This window comes from Drosophila mauritiana, chromosome 3L (genome assembly GCF_004382145.1).
Source record: "Drosophila mauritiana strain mau12 chromosome 3L, ASM438214v1, whole genome shotgun sequence".
NCBI classification, from domain to species: domain Eukaryota; kingdom Metazoa; phylum Arthropoda; class Insecta; order Diptera; family Drosophilidae; genus Drosophila; species Drosophila mauritiana.
In genome coordinates this window covers 2,070,282-2,080,867 of record NC_046669.1, presented here as the reverse complement: position 1 = coordinate 2,080,867, position 10,586 = coordinate 2,070,282, and the positions used below count along the sequence as shown (strand labels likewise).

Here is a 10,586-nt window from a genome sequence, read left to right as displayed (position 1 = left end):
TGGCACGTTGGATATTGCACGGAATCCGGAGCCAAAGCCAAGCTGCAAGACACGCATTTTGGGTGAAAAATACTTCATAAATTGGGGGATAGAGTATCATGGGAGGTGAGGGGATTTAAATGCGGGCGGTCAGTCAGTTTGCCTTGCATTAAGACACGATATCGTCTGGTTTCCTCCGCTGCTCTGGTGTTGTTATTTTGATCTTCCACTCTTCACCCTGTTATTAAAGTACAAAAGCTGCACTTGAATATGTTGTGGTTTAAGGTACCCTATCCTATGTAGGGTGTATCAGACCAACAAGGAAAATGTCAAGCCAAGGGGAAAAGTCATCCACACATAAGATGTTAAGTTTACTTCTTCATGAATTGCTTAGCATACCAATATTCAAAAGTAAATGGGAATGAATAAAGTAAGAGGGTAACAACAGTTCGCTTAAAGTTACCCTTTATCATAAGAATTACAGGGTACAATCCCGCTTCATATCACGATACCTTCTCTTCGTATTGTAATTGCTGAAAAGCCGGGCGCAGGGCATTAAAAATTGAAATCATGAATTAACGACGCCGCGAATGCCAAGAGCACTTGTTTATTTATGTCGTCTCCCCTGAAGCCCCGCATCTTGCCTCCTCCTCTAGCGTCTGCAGCCCTCTCTTTCACACTCTCTCATTTTCAAAATACAAGCCGGCTTTTCAAAACTGAGCTTAGCGAGTGTCAAGAGTTCAAAACAAGAGAGCCCCAACCTGCATGAATGAATTGAGCGAATCGGTTAAGTTTCATGGGCTACGCGCTCTTCTTCTCTTGCTGATCTGCTGCTTCCCGTAGAATCTGCTCAGTCTGCGGTCTCCGGTCTTCAGTCTTCCGATCTTTGGTCAGTCTTGTTCGAAGTTCGCGGCGTTCGGTTGTTCGGCTGTTGGGAAAGCGGCGCGCGCGTTTTGATTTTCCACATCTCCTCCGCTCGAATAATGTGCGAATAAAAACATATCTATGTAAATTAAGTTAGGCAGGAAACGAGGAAGAATACAATAAGAAGACAATAAATTTGGCACTTCAAAAAAAAGTGAAATGAAACGTAAATTAATCAGCCATAATTTACCTAGAACATTTTTGACATTCAAAAATGCTTGGCGCTAGTTTTTTTCGTTCACTCGTCTGAAGATGAAATCAACAAAGTGTGCTAAATTTATTGTTGTTGTCGAATATTCAGTTTTCTGACGACCCTCAGAAAGCACAAACAAAATGTTTAACAAATAGAAAACGACACAGAATGCGCAAAAAAATATTTTTCAAAAATATTCGGTGACCTGATGCATTGAAAGCTTATTTGTTTGAGTCATGTGCATATTTCAATACACTACGACAGTCCACGCCCCAGAAAATTTCAATCAACAATTTCCCCTTTTTTTTTCTTTTAAATTTTTTGGACAACAACATATGGAGGCAAATCATTTCCTCGATTGCGCTACTGTAAACTTTTATAAAGGGAACTTGTTCTTCCCAATTTTTGTTCGCTGTTTATTTTTAGACAGCGCAAAGTACAATTAAAATAGTTTACATTACGCCAGCAACGGCGGCGACTATTAAAAATTGAGAGAAACACCAAAAATTACCTAATGGAGGCAGCTGGCTGCACACGAGCATACGCGGCGTATGCGTAATGTTTTCAAAAATATCGAAAAATCTATGAAAAATGATTGACTGCAATGCAATTGGCACATGTTACAGATTTGACGCACATCCGTGCGCTTTATCTATTAGCTATAGCCTGTATCTGTAGCATCCCAGTATCTGAGTATCTGGGCTAGAACAACAGTTTAGCTTCGTGGCAGAAATCGCCGCAAAAATTACTCAATAGTTTGTTGTTTTAAAAATAAACGCGAATCGAGCATTGTCTTTGAGTTTTGGCGGGGCGGGGGGCTACCGGGGCTCTACAACGAGACTAGCACACGCATCAAAGGCAATTTTCTCAGGCTCAATATGCAAAAAGTACACACGATTCTCTCGGCTATATAGCCGTATATATAGACACTACGGAATAATAAACAGACACTAGAGCGACAGGGAGAGCGCGAGTATGAAGTCATAGTCACCGCGGCGGGCAAAAAGAATTCTCCGTTTCGAAAATCTACCGATTCGCGGAGGTTCTCAGACGATCGCCGGCGTTGATAGCGCTCGCAACGAACCGAAGGAACCGAACCGCCGAATCGAATCCCCTGGCTATAACTAACCCAATACATTAAATCCGAACGCGAGTGACTCAATCTAATAGTTCCACTTTCGAGCAGAGTTCAAAATGCAAAACACGCGAGACGCGCAGGGGAAATAAGCCAAAATACGAGAAAAACTAAACGACAGAGATTATAAAACGCCCACGCAAAACACACCAAACTACAAGCACTCAATCCTCGAAAGTTAGTCAAAAAATAAAAAATAAAAATAACAGAGAAGTAGAGAAGAGCAGATAGAAAGAAAAGCAACCATGGAACGCCGCCAAGCCCTAGACTCATCGATGTCTTCGCTCTACTCGGTCGCCTCCTCCTCGAATCCCAATCCCCGCCAGCCGCACACCGGCCACCAACTTCAGACGCAGCAGTCCCAGCAATCTCAGCAGTCCCAGCTAGACGCCTTCAATTATTCAGCAACAATGTCATCATCGTCGCCGACTCCAAGTCAGGCCATGTCCACAGCCATGTCCACGGGCACGGGCACGGGCACCGGCACCACCCACACCACACCGCCATCCTCCTCCCTGAGAGCCACCACCATTGGCACCGTTGTCGTCCGATGCGGACCCATCCAGCTGGTGATAGCGCTCCTACAAGTGAGTTGTACTCTTGTACCCCGCAAACAATAAAAATAGGAAACTAAAAACGAAACCAAACCAAACAAAACACACAGCAAAAAGGCCAAGAAATGGGAAACAAACATGAAGAAACATTTATCTAGATACGGGAGAAGTGTTCGGAGAAAGCTCTTGAAGTGTGTGGAAATTTATGCGGAAGGCGATCTGGGAGGACTTCGAAAGAGATTTGGGACGGGGCATTGGCAGATCTTGAATAAATCATAAATCTAGGAGTGCAGTCAGGTTTCCAAAACACGGGCAAACATCTAGGATACGCTTTGGTCATTGAAAAACCTTATGAAAGCAGCTGCATTCGACTCAGTTTTATGCGAAGCTATAAAAAATCATCACAACCAATTAAGCCAGTCTAAATATAATGACCTTTTTTCAATATAAATGAGCTAATCATTTGAATGACGACATAATCTTCGTTCATTATTAATGACAGTGCAATTATATATTTACATTTTTTCATTTTGCGTAGTGGGGCAAAAACAGTCTAACAGATGCAAAGAAAATTGAAGTTCAAAAGATACATTATCTCAGATTGTTATCAAATCATTTATCAATCAATTCACTATAAAACAACGTTCGACTATTATTTAATAGTCCAGCCTCCAACCAAGCACATGTTTACTACCAATCAGTCGACATTAATTGAAAAATTTCTATAATTATCCCATAGTTACACCCTATCTCAGGCAAAACTATGTGACTTTAGCACTGAAAAATTCATGAACTTCTAATGCCCAAAACTGGTTTACAATTTTCGATTGTTTAAACCGGCTTCCAGCGATTTCCGCGCCAATTAGCACTCGAGCAACGAAAGCAAAAGTTGTTGATAGTGGTTATAAATATTTGAAAAGCGGCAGCCGAAAAACAAACGCCACAAAAGGTTCAAGGTTGTCTGACATCAGAGCAAGACACAAAAGCCAACTAAACGTGACAAAAAGAAATGTATCTGCCAGATACTTTCGACAATTAGGCGCAGCTGCTACCTGTCTGGGTCCACTTCGAGCTGGCGGAATCAGTTTCTTGAGAGAGAAACTTTATTTGGGTCTTCTCCGCAGAATTCCCCCCTTTTCCACACCTCCAAATCGCTCGAACTTGAAGCTGCGACTTGAACTTGAGATTGAGAAACATTTCTGATGAAGCGCTACAAGTTTTATGCCCCGAAACAAAAAACATTCAATAATTATGGGCATCGGTAAATGGTTTATGGTTTTTTTTGGGGCAAGGGGCAAGGGGAATGTGCCCCTTTTTGTAACAACTTTTCTGTTCATTCAAACAACGGTCCATTGAAATTTCAGTGTGCCACTTTGTGCCATTTTTTTCTGGCCATCAGAATAATTATTTTTGCTTCATTTGCCAATTGAGACTCACGGCTCCATGTGTTAAACATTTGATTTGATTTACCACTTTTTTCCCCCCCTCCACTTTTGATTCTGGAAATTATGCAAAAACATTTTACTGGCGAGCCTTTCAACACGTTTCTGCTGTATACGTACTCGTGTTTCCATGAATTGAAAACTCGCGACCTCAAAAATATACAGATTTCTTTAAATTTCCGCTGGCCTGCTTGGAAACAGTATTGAAATTTGAAAACGAAACTAAATTGTTGCTTACCTGTCGTTGTTTTCGTTATTCTCGAACTGGTCCCAAAAATGCTGTTGAAAATAAACAAGACCGATTTCTCTCCCCGGTTCTCGCAGGTAAACAAATTAGCAACGGAACAGAGCCAAAAAAAAAGCTGAAATAAGAACAACAAAAGAGTACAAATAAATACACAATATTCCACAATAAAAGCCAACAGATGTGCAACAAACACACACAGAATGAAACAAATGTATGAGCTAAAAAATGTTCGATGAGCTCAGCTCGTTATTATTATTGTTATAAATTCCACGTGGGCGGTGGGCTGTTTTTTCTATGCGAAGAAAGGCGGCAGAAGTTCTTTAAACTTTGTGCTTCAGCATAAGATTAAGGAAACAATAAGTTTGCAGAACCCCCTTCGTCCCGCGGCCCCATGCTTAAAACTATGCAAATATGTCAAAAGTTTCCTTCCTTTCTGGGTTTATTTTTCGAAACAGGCAACAGACAATTCTTTCAGTTAGTTTTCCTCAACAGAAAGAAATTACAAGTGGCAAGATAATATTAAATCAATATTAAATCTTAGAATGGAACATTTTTCAAATATTTTTAATAGCTACTAATATGTAATGCGAATACTAATTTCTACATATTTTAGCTTATAAAGCCTAAGAACTAAGAACTAAGTTACTTTTCTTTCCGTGTACCCATGCTCCAACTCACAACAAAGTTGAGTTATTAAGATTTTGAATGTTAAGTGCTGGCAGAAAATATGAATATCTGCCAAGTTTTTAGTGGCACAATGCGATTTTGTGGTGACTACTTAAATGACATTTATTTGCCTGCGAAAAACAGTTGGAGATATTCCGTTGAAAGAAATCTCTAAGACATGTGGTAAGTTCCACGAAGATACAAAGTACGTTGTCTGTCGACACAGCGCGTTTAATTGGATCTTTATCTCCATGGGTAACCCAAATCATCTTGTATTAAAATCGCCCTGACATGATTTACACATCCACCAAGGAAACTATCAACTTCTTGGACGGGCCCCACCCAGAGCTAATTAACCAAGACGATTCAACTTCTCGGCCATCCGGGCATCAATCTCAATGGATGATGATTCGGTTTTGGCTCTGACGCAAATTTCGATTACAATGTTTGTTGATGCAACACGAAAATATTTACAAGTGTTTGAAATGAGGGAAAAATGTTCTGGGCCTGGTTACAAAACGTTTCTTTTTATGTTCTTGTGGCTCTGAGATGAAAAATTGGCTTCAGGGCAATTAAAAGGCTGAACCGAACTGGAAAAAGAAACTTCAAAGGCAGAAGATTTACATGTTTGCCTAGCTAAACTCTCTCTAAATAAATAGATTTTCCGATTTTCGTTGAAAATGCGAGGCGTGCCACGAATGCTGAAGATCTCTTTTAATTGAATCTAATGCGCGAAACTAATTTGAGCCTTTGCTTTAGCCATAATGAAGCAATTGGGGCGCGACTGGCGACCTGCTTCGGATTTTCGATTCCAGATCTTGGGTCTGCGCAATCTCGAATCGCATCGAATCGGACTTTTGGTGCGATCTGCTCTGATTTGCACACGAGGAGGCGCCAGGGGGAGGAGTAAGGCGTAAAACTCTAATTGAGTTTATGGCGTTTTCATTTGTAAAAGTCGCCGCATTTCACTCATAAATTGGCCAGACATATGAGCATATACTTATGCCCGTCACTGTACGAGCCATGTACATATGTATGTGCCATTGCCTTGGGCCTTCGGCGTGGGTGAAACGCCGCAGCTGCGCAGTGCGCACAGTCTAATGGACGAAAGAGATGGCATCACGTGCAGCGAGAGAGACGGGCGATAGAAAGCCGCACCAAGGCTCAAAAGAAAGAAATGTTTACGACGCTTGGCAGGCACATAAATTTACGCATGAAAAGCTGCGCATTCCGCCCGCTCGGCACAGAGTCGCAGTCGCGGTATCCCATTTTGTCCCAGCGAACGGGCCAGAAATTGCGACTTGGTCGCGTTCAGAGCTGCCATTCAGTCACGTGATTGCGATTTGTCACTGTGATTTATGATCGCTGTTTCGAGGCGAACGGCAAGGGCGCGGCTGTCACTTTCTGGGTTGCAATTTTGTCAGTTTTTGCTAAATCAATATATAGCAGCTATTTGGAGTCTGAACAAAAGCATTTTACGTGCAGATTTTATGTTAGCTTATATGGCGCATTAGCTTTAATAAGATGTTTTAATCTAAGAGGTTACAACCATAAAAAGAAGATTTAAATCCACGCCTAATGCTGGCTGTGCTTTCGATGGCACTTCTTCATTTGCCCGATGGCGTGTCACGGGAATTGGCCGTAAATCTTATCAGTAATTGAAAAATTCCAGCCCTAACTGACAGTATCCAACACCAAAAGCGCTAAAAATAACGTATTCTATGCGCAGACGCAGTCGCTGTCTCTTTGCCTCTTGAGTTTGGCTTGGTGTTCGGGATTCGGATGGGTCTGCGCATCGGATGGGGGCAAGAGGATCGGGATCCACTCGAAAGCCGGCTGGGGATATGCCGTCTATCGGTGGCTTTAGTGCAGCTGCTACTTAGCGCAACTGACAAAACAGTTTGGCACGCACTGATTGATAAGCAAGGAAAGCGGTTCGTGGAAAATTATGCAAAAGGGGGTTTTCCACGAGGAGAAGCATAAATTTGCAACGCCAAAGTATACAATACAGTGGGCTCTCAGCAAATGGGAATCTTATATAGCACGATGCGATTTAAAACCATACTTTGTATTTAACCATTTATTATGCCATTATCGCTGTTTAATCCTGTGCTAAATGGGAAATTCTTGCATCGACTCAATAGAGGCATACACGTTCAATTTCATGGGATAGTTTCAGAGCAGATACCCCGCAATTTCCGCTTTCCGGGGGTCCACTGTAGGGGATCCAGCTGCTGTAATTACCGGAGTGGAAGCGACGGCTCGGTGGTTTTCGAGTTAGAGACGCGAAATATATTGCATGTTTACATGGCAACTGATAGTCGCCGATAAACGTTCAATGAAAGTCGCGCGTTGCAAGCGACTCCTGCTGCTGCTGCTGTTGTTGCTGCAACTGCAAAGGCGCAACAGCCACCGAGATGTTGCTGCTGCAGATGCTGCGGATGGTAGATGCGAGTCGTGGCCAATAATTTGTAGAAACAATTATAGAAATTATCTTTTTGTTGGCCGCGAATTAAATTGAAATTTAAATTGCATTCGATGGCAGCAACGAGATTGCCCAATACGTGTGCTCATAATTCGCCGTCGGCCTGGGAAAGTGCGACCCACAAAAACCTGAACAGAAATTGTTTTATGTTCGATGGGTATTTATAGAACCCAAAGGTCTGACATCACTCTGCCACACACAGCTGATGATCGCGGCACAAAAGCTGAACCTCTGCTAAGTGAACAATAACAAAATAGCTGAATATAGTGTGCTTTTTTTTTTGTTTTATGACAAAATCAAGTTGGGTTTAATGGAGGCACAGGGTAAGCGCGTCAGAGCGTGCTATCCACAAAACACCGAAGTAGATTCAGTAAATTCATTTGCATATGGGTATTTGTACAATACATTAATGCTGTTTGCTCTCCATCAAACACACACACATGCGAATATTGATGCGGTTTTTTATTAGTCTGTTTATACACACTTTTTATGGCCCCCGTGGCCTATGTTTGATCAGGAGCAGAACAAACACTCGCGAGCATTTGATTTATGTCGCTTTAATTAGCCAATTTCAATTTGTATTCAATTAGCTCACCTTTATGGGAGCACTCGCCAGCACAGCCACAAAATGAAACTGTTGCAAAAAGCCAAACATGCGATGCGTAAATGTACCTAAATTGCATATTAATGGCCAGACGAGAGACATTGGGTTTTGGGTCAAGGCTGGCTGCTGAACTTTGGCGATGATGAAATGTTCGCTTTCAAATCTATATTTAAGGCAGAACTCATTGAGGAACAGAACAATTTCTTAGAAATCTGCAGGATTTGTAAGTAATTCTTCTTGAAAAGGATGCTACACACCTTGCATGTGGCAATCTGGTCAAATAAATCAGGTACAACAAGCCAACGCCTTCGCAAATTGCGATTCCCAATTAAATCGGCGATCGGTGATCGGTATTTGGGATATCGTTGCCAATGGCCGTAATGAAAGAGCCGAGAAGGCCGGCGCTCTATAAAAATGCGCAATGATTTCACACAAAACGATGGCAGCAACAACAACGGCCACGGCATCGAGGTAATTTCATATCGAAATCGTGTTCTATCCGCTCCGCAAAGTATTAATTTAAAAGCCAAAAACGTGTTTCACGCTAAGCGCCTCGAAGAGGACGCTTGTTGCCCCTCCCGCCATCCTTCTGCCCTAAATCATTCTATCCGGCTTGGGAAGAATCAGTGGTAGATACCCTAACCAGCTTGGAAATGCAGGGGTAATCATTCAATGAATGATCTCATTAGTAAATACAAATGACAACCAAATGGCAGCTCACATACACGATTTCCCATCTGACAGAACCATCACAATCTGAATGGATTTTGGATAAATATAAGATTGGAAAGGGTATATAGATGGTCGTTTTTCCGTCGCTTGCATTCCATTCCAGGGTGTTATTGTTTTGAACCGCCGTTGGGGCTTTCGGCATTATATCATCGCCGTCATTGCCGGGTTTGTGGAAGGGGGCATACATAGCACTCCCACTCCCACTCCCACTCCGACTTGGCCACGATCTTGGAGCACTTCCGCCATGTGGAGCTGCACAAGTGCCGGGCGAAGACGCTTCTAAATGTCCAAATGCATATTACGAATCTTAACGGCTGGGTGCGTGTTCGTGTGCCACTTGAAATACGATTCAATTTCGCAATGAGTGACGTATGTTTGTTGGTGGGGAGGGGAAGTAGGCAGTGAGGCGCCCGTCCATATGCATAATGGTTTATTTTGTGCTTTATACGTACATAAGCTTAGTTATGGTCGGCCTGTTTATAGTGATGTCATGCCATTTATGGTTCATATTTCAGTTAGACGGCGTGATTATTCCCCCACTCCCACCACCACGCCGCCCGTTACACTTCGAAATTTATTCAGATTTTCGAAAAAATATTGGTGTGCGCATGGCATATTGAAAACTCACTCACGTCGCATTGAGTCAGCGACTTTGACTGGTTTTTCTAATCGGTTTACATCGCTGCCAGTGGGGCAGACAATTTAATTTAATAGCCGGTTATTAATTTGTATTGTAAATTGATTAATGGCAGCCGCAGATCTAAATCGAAACCCTTGAGCGACTAAATTGGAAGTCTACAGCGCAACATCTGTGGCAAGAACCACTTTCAAATATATCTACTATAGGGGATCTCTGAAACGAAGGTTTCCAACTTACATTGAAGCGTTTTAAAACTATATAATTAAATATATGAAAATGTTTGGGGTATTAAATCCTTTCATAGCGGAGTTCCGTTTACAGAGGCACGACTGTACCGAGCCCAAAACTATTTCGACGAACAAATTAACGCCCACGCAGCTTTCCCTAGACATAAAACCCAAGCAGTGGCAAGACCTTTTAACAGTTTGCTAGCCATCAGCCGAGTTCTTCATGGTTCGCCATGGCATGTGGCACTTTTCCCCAGCTCCAGCTGCATCTCCATCGACACATGCTCATCCCAACAGGAAAAACTAACGGATGCCATTACCATAAACAGCCGATGCTGACCTTCATTGCAATCAAACAGAGCTGAGGTTGTGGTGCCACTTCTGCAACTTCTGCTACTTGTGCGAGTTCGGAGGCAGCTTCTGGCGGTGCTACCAAAATTAGAAGCTGCTTCGGGAGCAGGTTTGCTTTTCCCTCGCTGCACGAGATCATCGCACACGTCTCCTGGCCTCCGATGTCAACTGCGAGCCGCATGAATGGGAATGCAGCCAGCTGCTGGGAGCCCAGGAACGTGACTGGAACGGATTTGGGGGCAGACGAGGAATGCAGCGGACCCTTGTGGGAGAAAATCTTTGAATTGCTCATGTCCTATGCGATATCCCTGGGAATTGCGAAAACAACGTATGAGAATTTGGGTGCTCCAGTCATATAGAATGCGTAAACGATACTATCAGAAGGGAAATGTGAATTAGTTCACTGG

General features: G+C 42.7%; 1 protein-coding gene across 7 annotated transcripts in view; it reads left to right on the top strand.

Moving 5' to 3' along the window:
* Nucleotides 1-880: 880 nt before the first annotated feature.
* LOC117140861 (titin-like) overlaps nucleotides 881-10,586 on the top strand; it is a 116,236-nt gene continuing 106,530 nt past the window's right edge. For 6 of the 7 annotated variants that reach the window (XM_033303993.1, XM_033303991.1, XM_033303997.1 and 3 more), the window contains exons 1-2: nucleotides 881-964; nucleotides 2,283-2,818. In XM_033303993.1, coding sequence (XP_033159884.1) covers nucleotides 2,477-2,818 — 342 coding nt within the window. In that variant the 5' untranslated portion in view covers nucleotides 881-964; nucleotides 2,283-2,476. Of the gene's footprint in view, nucleotides 987-2,282; nucleotides 2,819-10,586 lie in introns of all 7 variants that reach the window. The other variant, XM_033303992.1, reaches the window with a different exon arrangement.